The following is a 12,912-nucleotide window of genomic DNA, read 5'->3' on the forward strand; positions in this document are numbered from 1 at the left end:
TGCACTGATCCAGTCACTTGTACCTGGATTTAGGTCCTCCTAAATTCCAAGGGTGGATTTGTAGGGAGAGTGTGTGTCTGCAAGATTAATGCAGAGCAAGTTGCTTTCTATATATATATTCCACTTCGTCACCACACTACGTCAGTACACCTATGCCTTTTATGCTGGGGGAGAGGAGGGATTAAGCGTTTGCCAAGGTTACTGAGGTAGGGCTGGAACGAAGCTTTCTGTAACTCCAAAGCCCACTCTTTATGTTGAGCTTTTACTTTCAAAAACGCCAAGGACTGTGGCATGTATTTGAAAAGAAATCCCAACTTGAGCTGATGAATGGATGTTGGACTAGATGATTCTGTCAGTGAAAGCTTGGATGGATTGAGTTGGTACTGATAGGATTAATTATTGGACAAGATAAGTACTTAGCAAATTTGGTACCTCAGACAACCTCTGATAACTCTGATAAAGAATTGTGCTATCTTTTCAAAGATTAAGTGACGGATTCAAGCACCTGCAAATGCTATATTTTTGTTTGAAAAATTGAGGTAAAATTTCAGTGAAATGCACAGATCTTAAGATGGACGCATTTTAACAAATGCGTAATAGATCATGTAACTCACACCCCAGCCAACAGAACATATCTGACATCCCCAAAGTTCCCTGGTGCCTCTTTCCAGTCACCTGCTCCCTAGAGGCCACCACTATGTTCTGATTTCTATTACCACACACTACTTTTGTCTGTAAAATGGTGTATTTTGCATAAAAGAAAAGCAAATGGGAAACTATTCACATTTTTTTTTCCGTGTACTGAAAACCGAGCACAGCTGTTAAGGTGCAGCCCTATCCTCTAGCATTCTTTTCAAAAGACAACTTTAACACTTGAGAATTAAGAGTTTATTAAATGTCACTTTTTATGTTTTTAATTGAACCAACTCTGGCTCCTGAGAGAGAAAAATCGAAACTGAGATGCACTTGACCTGATTCTCTTTTGACAATCCCCAAGAACATTTGGGAAGCCAAAGTTTACTGCCCACCAGTTAGGCCACTTGGATGACCTACTTTTGTGGTCCCCCAGAAGAAAATGACACCGGGGGAGAAGTGACTGAATCGGAACGAGGGGAGACCGCGGCTCGCCCTTGGCCCCGGCCGTGGGCCGCGGGCCGCGGGCGAGGGCGCGTCGGGGCTCTGCCCGGCTCCCCGGGGCTCTGCCCGGCTCCCCGAGGCTCCGCCGGCCGCGCGCGCTTGGGAGGATGCGCAGCCCAGAGCGGGCGGGGTTGACTTCGCCCGCTGCCCGGCCCCCCGCCCTCCGGTGCCGCCCTCCCTGCGCCGTCCGTCGGGGGCGGGCCTGGGCGGGGCAGCGGAGCCGAGAGCCAGCGGGCTCAGGCGGGCAGTCCCGGGACGCGGGATGCCGTGCGCGTTTCCTCGTGGCTCCTGAGGCCACCAGCCCGCCGCCCGCCGCCCGCCTCGCTCGCCCCAGCTCTGGCCGCTGCGCCCGCCGGTCCCGAGAGGTAGGAAGACCCTGCTGCCCCCCAGCCCCCGTGGGCGCTGCTGTGCTGCCGGAGTCCCCGGCGGCTCCGGGGGGTGGGGGTGGGGGGTCGGGCAATACCCCTTGGACCCTGCCCGCCCCGCCCTCCCCGCCGGCTCGCAGCGCAGGTGGAGGTGCAGTTGCAGCTCCCTCCGCCGCTGGGTGCTCAGCCTCCGCCCCAGGGGATACTCTGTGGAAAGTGTCCGTCTGCGCGTCTCGGAGTCCCGGCTCTCTTGGCACAGGTGTTGGCGAGAGACCCAGGCTGGCTGCAGACTGGTGTTGAGTCCGATGGGTTGGGACCCTTGAAAGATAGCGTCTTGGGGGTGCTCCGCGTTTCTGAACAAGTTTGTCTATTTCCAGAAAGAAATCTTTTCTGGGGTACACGCTGTATGAGATTTCAGCATTTCAGAACGGTCCTCATTTTAATGGAGCTCTGTGCTGACAACTTGGGCAGGGCTAGATTTCCAGGCATGAACTTGACTTGCGGGCCTTTGGGGAACTGGAGATGTGGGGAGCGCACAGCCTCCTAGGGAAGCTGCGTCCAGTCCGTGGGACCAGGGCAGAGCCCGCTGCACTGAGTGTATAAATAATGCCTGTTTACACAGGCTGCTTTGGAACTAGGGATTTCCGGTTAATAAATATTATTAGATGGATGCACACGAGCGTGTGCCTGTTTGTCAGAAGGGATAGAGTCACTTTGCTTCTTTTTGTTTTCCCTTTAATTCTTTGATAAATCATTGGTCCTAGTAGAGTTTAGGTTAATTCCTTTTCTTTTTCCGCAGCAATGAAGACACCGTAGGAATCAATCTTAACTGGTTTCAGCAAAAACAGGGGATCTGAGCTTGGCGTGATGCCATTAGCCACTGAAAATATTCACTACTTCTCCCTACCCTCTAGCTGATGCATTTGGAAGTTTTCTGTAAATGTTTATGTCTGAATGCTATATAGAAGTGTTTTTAAATGTGTGTAAAATAGACGTAAGTTTTTATTTTCTCAAAATGATTCTCAAGCCAAACATTGTAAAAGTAGACAGTCTTGGTATTGGGAACAACATGTTGGAAGACAATAAGCAAACAAAGTAAAAAGAGAGAGAGAAAGGAAGGAATCTTATTTAAAAAAAAAAAATGTGCTTTTTACCCAGCGTTCCATTCCATTGTGGGGTGCTCTCTTAAGGTCTTCAAATTAGTGAATGGGATAGTAAAACTTAAGCACTTATTTTCAAAAGCTTAAGAACATTTTAAAAATCCTTATGATTTTTAGGTAGGCTTATTTTTCCATTTCCATTCAGTTCTAAATACAGATTATCACACTATTCTGTGTTTTACTCATCATTTTTATAAGAAGGAAAATGTGTTACAATCACATCAGTTGCGATTAGGAGCTTCTTTAAAAAATGGTTATCATGGAAAATCAAGCAATTTGGGAGGAGCCCATTCAACTTTTGGGAGCCAGGGATCCTTGCCCCTCCTTACTGTGGTTACTTGAGTATCAGTAATTCAAAAGGAAGCGTTTTATTGCCTTAAGTGCCCAAACTTGCCTGGGGGATACGGTGATGTTCACCTGCTGTCTTCCACCCTGTTTCCCAGTCCAGGTTCAAGGAAAAGATTGGGTCAAATCTATGCCTAATTCCAGCAAAGTGGAATTTTCTTTTTATGTTGGGGAGGGGAGTGGCCCTTAATCATCTGCCTAATTACACTTCAAATCTCTGCTTCCCTTTGAGGAAGTACAGTGTTTCCTTTGTTCAACCAACTCCTACTGAAAGAAAGCTAATAGAGACAAATCAGTTCCCCCCCCTTGATTTTTTTTTTTATTATTTCAACAGGCCTTTTAATTCCATTAATTTCTGTTTTTTCTGAAGAGATGTACATATATATTTGGAATATAGTATATTATTAAAGTAGACTAACTGTGGATAATGGGGAAATGTAAACATTAAGAAAAGACCTGGTTGATTATGCTTACTAGCCCATAGTTTAGTAGATTTCAATTGAAAAAAATTGACAAGGGCCCTGAATCTTATTCTACAGTCTAGTCTATTTATAGACAAAAGTGCCCCCTCCCACAAATCGTTCTGAAGCACAGGCCAGCAAGGTATTTCCTACCCTCCTAGGTGGTCTGGCAAGACTGCTGCATGATATCATCTGCCTTCTGATGCATTACTGACAGCAACAAGTATTGGGAAACTGACAGAAGATGATAATTGTTATTTATCTGTTTTCTCTTGAGAGTACCCTAAACAATGGAAGTCAGTGTCACAGGGAGTTCACATTTAAATGCAACACTCTGAGTATCTTTTTAAAAGGCTTGATAGTTTTGATATAGCTCCTAGGCATTAAGAAATGAAGCAATCCAGATAACGTGCAGGAAAGACAGTGGTTGTAAGTCCATTTGTAGAAGCGAGCCCGGTCCATGCAGCACAGTGCAAAATGAAAATTTGGCAAAATTTTAGCAAATTGATTGGCGTGAAATGCCAAACAGATAAATAGGTGAAAGTGTGTTATCCAGACTGGCTCTTAACTTTGATGAAATTCAGCACATAAACTCTCCACTTAAGCACGCGTTACAAAGATGAGAGACTTGGTGTTTTGCAAAAATAAGCTTGGTGTTGCACACACCTGAATGTGCTTAACAGGTGAGCTGTAATGGAACCAAAGGGACGTACAAGCACAAATCATTTCCCCGGGGAAAGTTAATGACCTCCCTATTTTCAGTGGCACCCATGAAGTTTGACTTCTCAGAATGGTTTTGCCATTTCATGATTACTATTTTGTGAATCACGTTGAACAGAGGCATCATTTTTTGAGATTCTAATTTCAGGTGTTTTTGAAAAAAAACAACACAAAAAAACACAGTTTGGATGTGAGAAAGGACATGAGGAGACCAAAGACCTGGGATTTTGCTGATCAGAATGAAACAAATGTTGAAAGACTTTTCAAATCTACTCTTGGTGGTACTTTGTGACTATGGTGAGTATTATTAAGTATACATCATGCTGTCAGTGTCAATGAAGAAACATAAACGTGGGGTTTATAAATGCATGGATGTTGATGACCCTGCATGAAGGAGGCAGGGCACGTCTATAGTGCAGTACCTTTTAAACTGGAATCCTTGCCACCCTGGGTTCTCTTAAGGTTCTATATATATTGATGCAAAATTCCCTTTAAATATATTTTTAAGCCTTTAAAAAGAGAATTTAAAAAAAGGCATTTCATTTATTAAATTTTTGAAAAATTTTAATGTTTATTTATTTTTGAGAGAGACAGACAGATAGACAGAGCATGCATGGGGATACAGGCAGAGAAAGAGAGAGACACAGAATCCGAAGCAGGCTCCAGGCTCTGAGCTGTCAGCACAGAGCCTGATGTGGGGCTTGAACCCATGAACCATGAGATCATAACCTGAGCCACCCAAGTGCCCCTCATTTTCATTTAAGCAAACTGGAGACAAGCATGTTATGTTGAATTTTCTTTGACTGATGTCCTAGTAATTCAATATTATACATTGAAACTCTCAGACACACATGAATGTGTGGTTGTTTGTTTGTTTGTTTGTTTGTTTGTTTTAATTGGGATTCTCCGTTTGATTTCACTTTACAGGAGAGTTTTGCTGTTAAAATATCTTTGGAACCAGTCCAAATTTCTGTCCTTGCCAGTTGTTTGCCTTGGACAAGTTTCTTGTTGACATCACAGTGCTGTTGTGATGGTAAAATAGGAAAGGGAAAACACCTTGTCTGGGCCTAGAGTAGGTGATTACTGTTACTTTTCTTTATCCACTTTGTTTCAACTGAAAATTGAGTTCGTTACTCAGAGAGTTTTATGCAACTACTGAACCTTAACAGATTCAACAATGTACTACTTTTCTTTTGATGATTTCCAAATATTTCATAGACATCTAAGCAGTTCATGGTATAAGAGTGGAAATTGTTTTCAAATTGAAGAAACATGATCCAAGGGATCATGGCTTGTGTGATATCAGTGACACATCCACATAACTGGACCAGAGTGTGGACTGTTCATTTTGTCCATTGAATCGCCTTCCTCAGCCTTTTCGTTTGAAGAAGTTTATTTAAACAAGAAGATGCTTGATTTGTTGAAAATGAGCCTGGGATTCAATTATCTTAATGTTATTCATCCCTACTTAAAATCCCTATCACTCCATGTGTAACAACAGCCTCATACAAAAAATTACAAAAGTGTCCTTGGTTTCGTAATGATAAAGACATCAGAATTTTCCATTTGTACACAGTGTGCAAGGATGTTTGTCGTTGAGACTAAATATCTTACTGGAATATGAGAATAAAAGTTCAATGAGCATAAAATAAGAACATAGAAGTTGAGTGCACATGCTGCTAATGGAAAAGGAAGTATTTTCCTAGACCTGGGTTTTTTCCCTCTCCATTTGATATTGATCAAAATATACCATTAACAGTTGTTGTTTTTAATGCAACATGCTTATATTGAGACACCAATTACTTTAAATATAATAAAGGAATGGGGAGAGGCGAACTAAAAGAATGGAGAAAACCACACCGTGGTAGCCAGAATGTGGTACAATTCAATTGTAGTTTTCTAAATGAGGATGTATTCTTGTCTATGAAAATAAGAGTTCTATAGTAAAGCAAGTTCTCTCCTCAGTACTCCTCAGTACACCTGCTCTCTGGGCTGCTGGAACCCATCAACTGTATCTTTTTTTCTCCATTACTGACTGGGCCTGTGTGTCTTTTCAATTTATTGGATGCCCATCAAATCAGAGTCTTATTTGCCTGGTTGACAATCTCTATCATGTTTGTTAGTTATCCTAAGTTGTGTGTGGTCTCAATCTTAAAATGCATTAAAAACTGTCCTGCCCCATGAGATTCAAGTCAATCTGATCTTTGTTCTCAGTCTTAACTCCTTCCTCCATCTTAACTGCTTCTCTTTAGCCACCTGTTTACAAATAGGTGCTGGGTGGCCTCTGAACCAGGCACAGCTGTGTCAGAATCAGCACCCTTCCTCAACTTTGACTTCTCTCCCTCCAAACGAGAGTATCTCTCAACTTCCGTTTTAACTGAAGGAAAAAGAAAAAAAGAAAAAAAAAAAACCTTCATTCTATTATGGTTTTCAAGCAAGTGTTGATCAAGCATTCCAGGCTATCCAAGTTTTATATATTTGATTTCGTCTCATCTCAAATAAGAAATGTGTAAAGCACTGAGCTGTTTAAAAAGGAAAAACGGGCATGTGGGGGGCTCAGTCGTTAAGCATCCGACTTTGATTCAGGTCCCGATCTCACGGCTCATGTTCGTGAGATGCGGTTTGAGACTCACACCCAGTCTCTGTGCTGACAGCTCAGAGCCTGGAGCCTGCTTAGATTCTGTGTCTCCCTCTCTCCGTGCCAGTACCCTGCTCATGCTCCGTCTGTGTCTCGGTCTGTCTCTTTCACAAAAATAAATAAATAAACGTTCAAAAAAACACAAAAACCAAAAAAAACCTCTATGTGCCAATATATTCACGTACCGATTCTAATGATCATTAACCGAATACACGTCAGGGTGTATTTAAAGACCACCAGCCCAGATAACACTTTGATGGCCTTTGGACATATATGATATGTATGCCATGATATGTGTATATTATGTATGTATAAGAGAATCACAATAAGAATAATAAATTCATGCTCACACATGTTATTTTTCAAGCCAAAAGAACCCTGGAGTGCCTTAAATCTAGAATTGTTTCTTACCCTAGCCATGGGCCCGCTGATTGTTGCCCTGCCAAATGCTGTCTCCTTTGATATGTATTTGGATAGGATTCAAAATAGAAACAAGGATTCCTGTGTGTCTGTGTTTTTTCCACTCTTTACTTGAGCTGCTCTGATGGGTTTCTTTTTTAAAAAGATATGATTGATCTTAACTGAGTGATAGTTGTGGGCTAGCAGTCATCTATCATATCGAGGCTAGCAATGGTTACTGTGATGTCACTAAAATTGCCCAGAAGCCTGGCTATTTCATAAACATTCACTCTATCCCTTGGATGACCTGTGCAGAAGAAAGTGTCAGCAATTCTTATTCATCTAAAAATTTCTGCTTCATACGAACCAAGGGCACTGGTTCCTTTACTGGTGGAAATGCTTAAGTACTTGGCTTGAATATCAGAAAATAACTTGGAAGTATATTTATGTCTTCCATTTTAAGTCATCTACAGCCGTCTGTATTGCATCATGTAAATCAAGTTTTCTCACTTTACTGTTTATCCATTTCCCCCAAATACCTAGACACCAGACTATGATTTATCAAAACAAAACACAACACAACTCAACTGAGTGAATTTGAAGATCTAATTGGCTTTATGAAGCAATTCCTGAATCAGGCAGCGCCCCATCTAGCAAGTAGCGATGGTCCTAAAAGTTGCACAAAATGGAAGGTTTTTATGGGAAGGAGGGTGGGGCAAGAATTTCTTAGCAAAAGAACAGAAGGGATTATTTTCAGGCCAAGATGTCTTTTTTGCCGGGGGCGGGGCGGGGGGGGGGGAGGGGGGTGGTGTGGAGTTGGGTGTCTTTAGCAGGTATTTTTTATCATGGAGATAACCTCTCTAGTGCAAGAAATTTCAGATTGACTGTGAAAAGATCTTATTCCCAGGTAGGTTGAAACTATGAAGTCTGGGTTTGCCGTCCTGGGGGGCAAATGTCTCCATGTAGGGCTTTTTTTTCCTCCCCTTTTCTTTTTAACAGATTAAAATGAGAAAAGTTAAGGTATTGGATTTACATCTTGAGAATTATCAATTGTTACTCTCGCTTTATAGATTTTCGTTGCAGACGTGTTGCTTTGTTGAATGCGGTGAATTCAGGGTATTTGTCTCTAATTCCTTGTTTTAAGCATAACCATGAAAGACGATGAACGTGCAGAGCCACTTTAGAATGAAAACAGTGCAGGTGCCCAACTAACAGAATCCGCACTCAGCATCACTCACGCACCCTTTGGCTGAGTTTCACACTTCTCTTATGTTTATTTTTTATTTATTTATTTTTAATTTTTTTTTTTTAACGTTCATTTTTGAGACAGAGAGAGACAGAGCATGAGCAGGGGAGGGGAAGAGAGAGAGGGAGACACAGAATCCGAAGCAGGCTCCAGGCTCTGAGCCATCAGCCCAGAGCCCGACGCGGGGCTCGAACTCGCGGACCGCGAGATCATGACCTGAGCCGAAGTCGGACACTTAACCGACTGAGCCACCCAGGCGCCCCTCTCTTATGTTTAAAGTGCTGCTTTCTTTGATGTCTCCAACAGTGCTGCTCAAAGATCCCTTTGTAAAACCAGTTCTCACCATTTCATTTCAGTTCTTGCAGAAGCTGAATACCTCCTCTTGGGAAAGCCTGGCCATGTAGCACTAAGCAACAATACAGTATCGGTGGGTTTCCAGTATGTCAGTGGGGCTAATGGGATGCTGAGGAATGTATCTATCCTGTTGTTGGAGGCCAACACCAATCAGACTGTTACCACCAAATACCTCCTGACCAACCAGTCCCAGGGAACACTGGAGTTCGAATGCTTCTACTTCAAGGAGGCGGGGGACTACTGGTTCACCATGACTCCAGAAGCGGCAGACAACAGCACTCCAGTCCACCTGTGGGAGCAAAGTGCCTTTCTCAAGGTGGAATGGCCTGTCTTTCATGTTGACCTGAATAGGACATCCAGGGCAGCGGAAGGCACCTTCCAGGTGGGCCTTTTTACCAGTCAACCACTGTGCTCATTCCCTGCGGACCAACCTGACATCTTGGTGGATGTCATCTTTACCAACAGTCTTCCCGAGGCAAGAACGAGTCCAGGACAGCCGCTGGAGATAAGAACCAGCAAGAGGACACAACTCTCTCAAGGTCAGTGGGTTGAGTTTGGCTGTGCACCCGTGGGGCCGGAAGCCTACGTCACTGTGGTGCTGAAGCTTCTCGGCCAAGACTCGGTCATTACCTCCACGGGACCCATTGACCTGGCCCAGAAATTTGGATACAAACTGGTGACGGTGCCGGAACTCACGTGTGAGTCTGCAGTGGAGGTGATGGTGCTGCCTCCCCCGTGCGTCTTCGTCCAGGGAGTGATCGGGGTCTTCAAGGAGGCCCCCAGACGCCCTGGGGAAGGGACCATTCGGCTGGCTGAAAACAGCCTGACCTTGGGAGAGAGGAGAACAGTATTCAACTGCACTTTATTTGACATGGGGAGGAATAAATACTGCTTTGACTTTGGCGTTTCAAGCAGAAGCCATTTTTCCACAAAGGAGAGGGAGTGCATGCTAATCCAGAGAAACATAGGTTCGTATTGAGATTTTGTTTTTAAGTTTATTTATTTATTTTGGGAGAGAGCACACGTGTGCAAGGTGCGGAGGGGCAGGGGGAGAGAGAGAGAGAGAGAGAGAGAGAGAGAGAGTGAGAGTGAGAGTGAGAGAGAGTTCCAAGCAGGCTCTGCACTGTCAGCACGGAGCCTGATGTGGGGCTTGAACTCACAAACCACAAGATCATGACCTGAGCTGAAGTCCGTTGCTTAACCGAAAGGGCCGCCTAGGCCCCCGGGTTGGTATTGAGATTTCAAAAAATTTTTAATCAAAGTGGTGCATTCATGCAGTCAAAATTATTATTTTGAATTTAGGTGAGCTGTACCATCGTTGTTATGGTTCCCTTCTCATAATGTCGCAAATGGCATTGTCCATCCTTATCTGAAAAACTAGGAGTAATGATAAGCAGACCCAGCTCCCTGCTTACCTCTCTAGGTCTCAGTTTCCCCACTAGTAAAACAGGGATAATAATGGTTTCTGCCTCAGAGTTGTGAGAATTCAGTGAAATACATGTGCACGGTTCTCCGCATTGTGCCTGGCATATAGGGACCAGGTGCTTCCAATAAACCTTAGCTGCTGTGCATTATAGTTAAAAAAGTTATATTATTACATCATATGGCAAATCCATGGCAGGGAAGAGCAGAATTCAAAGCTAAATCTCAAATTGTATGTAGTTAACTTCTGGCTTCCTCTAGCGGATCATGTCTCTTTACTGTTACATCTTTCATTCACAGGAATGAGTTTCTTTAGAAGTGAGATTTCAAAGCAAGATTTCCCAAAAGTTCAGATTCTAAATTCTTTGCATAATGCCCTACCTAATCACAAAGAAGTGGGGTTATTACCATTCCATCCATGCCCCATGCTCCTCTTTGCATTTCTTTTCCTTTTCCTGGGTGCAGGCCTGGTCTTGGCAAGAGAATCATCCGGCAGGGATTGTCCCGTTTGCTTACGTCTTCATCCCCACTAAGCTCCATGCACCCTGACGGCCCAAGCGTCTGACTGTCTTTGGAACCCCAAGTGTTTCTTGCTCCAAATTCACCCACTTTCTCTCCTTGGAAGCTCATTTCCTTTGACTTTCTCTGCACCCTGTGGTCACTTCTCTGCTTGCACTTACCTCTCTGTCCAGCCTGGATTCTATGGCCCGTTTCATCTCTCTCCTACCAATACCTGAAACTCCTGTGCCCTGTTATCCTTCTGATGCACGAATCCAGCTGCCTGCCCACTGCATGGAGGCTGGACGAGAAGGTCACACCCGGGAGACAGGGGCACTGTGAGTGGGTTGCACCTCCCTCCTCAGCCGGGCCCACCATGCTACCCTGGCCAGCGCTGCTCCCATTCTTTAGAACACCACCCCCTCAGACCTCAACCCCTGCCCCATGGCTGACTCTCAGAGCTGAGTTTGTCTCCTGCCACACAGGGCAGCTGGCAGCCATCTGGTACGAGCCACCTCACCCTCCCACTAAAATATCTGTGCGCCTGCAGCCATCGGTCCTCCTTTGTCACCACCGTGGAAGAAGTGTCACTCCTCCAGTGCGAGGTCAACCTTGCCCTCTGCTGTGGACCCCAGTGTCTTTGCTCATATCAGGAATCCTCTGTTAATCCTGATCCCCTCTCCCTCTTCCATCTCTAACTGTCCCTTGATGGGCTTCTCCCCAACAGTTTTGAAATATGCTTAATTCTCTTATCTAAAAATACAGCCAACAACACCCCTCATCCCCTGGTTCTCTCCCACATAATACCGTCTTTCTCTCTCCTTCCTTTTATAGTCCAGGTTCTTGAAAAAGTCGCCTATACACTGCGGTGTATGTCCTCACCTCACGTGTACTTTTGAGCCCACGTCTAAGGCACACTCCTCCCCTGAAAGTGCTCTCACTAAAGCAGCCGGTGGATGACTTCCAAGGTCCCAAAACCCAGGGGTGCTTTGCAGCCTGTGTCTTCATTGACCTTGATTCCGTGACCTCACACTCGCCTCGCTTACCTCCCACCTGCCTGGCTGTTCCTCCACGGTCTCCTTCGCCTGCCAGTTCTACCACCTGGTCTCATCCATTAACTATTGGACTTCCTCGCCTTTTTTTTTTTTTTTTTTTTAATGTTAATTTTTGAGAGAGAGACAGAGGGTGAGTGGGGGAGGGGCAGAGAGAGAGACACACAGAATCCAAAGTAGGCTCCACTCTGAGCTGTCAGGAGAGAATCCGACGGGGGGCTCGAACTCACAAACCATGAGATCATGACCCGAGCCAAAGTCGGACACTTAACCGACTGAGCCACCCAGGCGCCCCTGGACTTCTGTGCCTTATACTATTTACACACCCACTAGGTGATTACCATCCTGATGCCAGTGACTCCAGACTGGCATGCCTCCCCTGCATCTAAGTGCTGCTGCACAGCTGTCACCCCTCACGGGTCTCCCATCTCTCTCAAAAGCCACATACCTAGAATTCGACTCATCATCTTACCCCCTAAACCTGCTCCTCGGTAAGGCCTCCGCCACCCTTTTCATTGTTCAGACCGGAAGCCCAGGAGTCTTCCTCTTCTCCTTCACCTCCTATAAGTAATAAATCACCAAGTCCTATGAGTTTTGTCTCCTCGGTGTCTGAATCTCTCCACGTCTCCCCAATTCTGCGGATACCACTTGGTTTAAACCTCTGTCATCCCTTAGCTAACCTATTGCAACAGATTCCTAATCAATTCCAGCTCCCTCCGCTGTCCACTTCGTTCTCTCACTGCAGCCAGAGAGATTATGTAAAACTCAGGTCTGCTGAGGTTGTTCCTCTGCTTAAAATCAAACTGTCAAGTTACCTCAATGGATATGAGGATGAGAATCCGCAGGGCCCTTTGTGGCCGGGCTGCCCAACCCACAGTCACCATCCCTGGGCGGGAGCCTCCTCCCGCCTTCACCTGGTTGACGTTAACCTGTCTCCCAAGTCCTCACTTGGGTCACTCTTCCTTGACCCCAAACTTGCTAAATTCCCTTGCCGTAAGCTGGCACGGCATCCTTCATTCCTCTTTCGTGGCATTGATCATTTCTGTCGTGGTTTGTTCAGTGTCTTTCTCCCCCCGCCCTCAGCCTTATGCCCACCCTCACTCTCATGGGGGAAG

General features: G+C 45.0%; 1 protein-coding gene across 3 annotated transcripts in view; it reads left to right on the forward strand.

The window, feature by feature from the left end:
- Positions 1-1,371: 1,371 nt before the first annotated feature.
- THSD1 (thrombospondin type 1 domain containing 1) overlaps positions 1,372-12,912 on the forward strand; it is a 28,776-nt gene continuing 17,235 nt past the window's right edge. The window contains exons 1-3 of one of the 3 annotated variants that reach the window (XM_058686538.1): positions 1,372-1,502; positions 4,337-4,485; positions 8,828-9,793. In XM_058686538.1, the coding sequence (XP_058542521.1) occupies positions 4,428-4,485; positions 8,828-9,793 (1,024 nt within the window). In that variant the 5' untranslated portion in view covers positions 1,372-1,502; positions 4,337-4,427. Of the gene's footprint in view, positions 1,503-1,575; positions 4,486-8,827; positions 9,794-12,912 lie in introns of those variants that run through there. The other 2 variants (XM_058686528.1, XM_058686541.1) reach the window with 2 other exon arrangements.

This window comes from Neofelis nebulosa, chromosome 1 (assembly GCF_028018385.1).
Source record: "Neofelis nebulosa isolate mNeoNeb1 chromosome 1, mNeoNeb1.pri, whole genome shotgun sequence".
In the NCBI taxonomy this organism is placed as follows: Eukaryota; Metazoa; Chordata; class Mammalia; order Carnivora; family Felidae; genus Neofelis; species Neofelis nebulosa.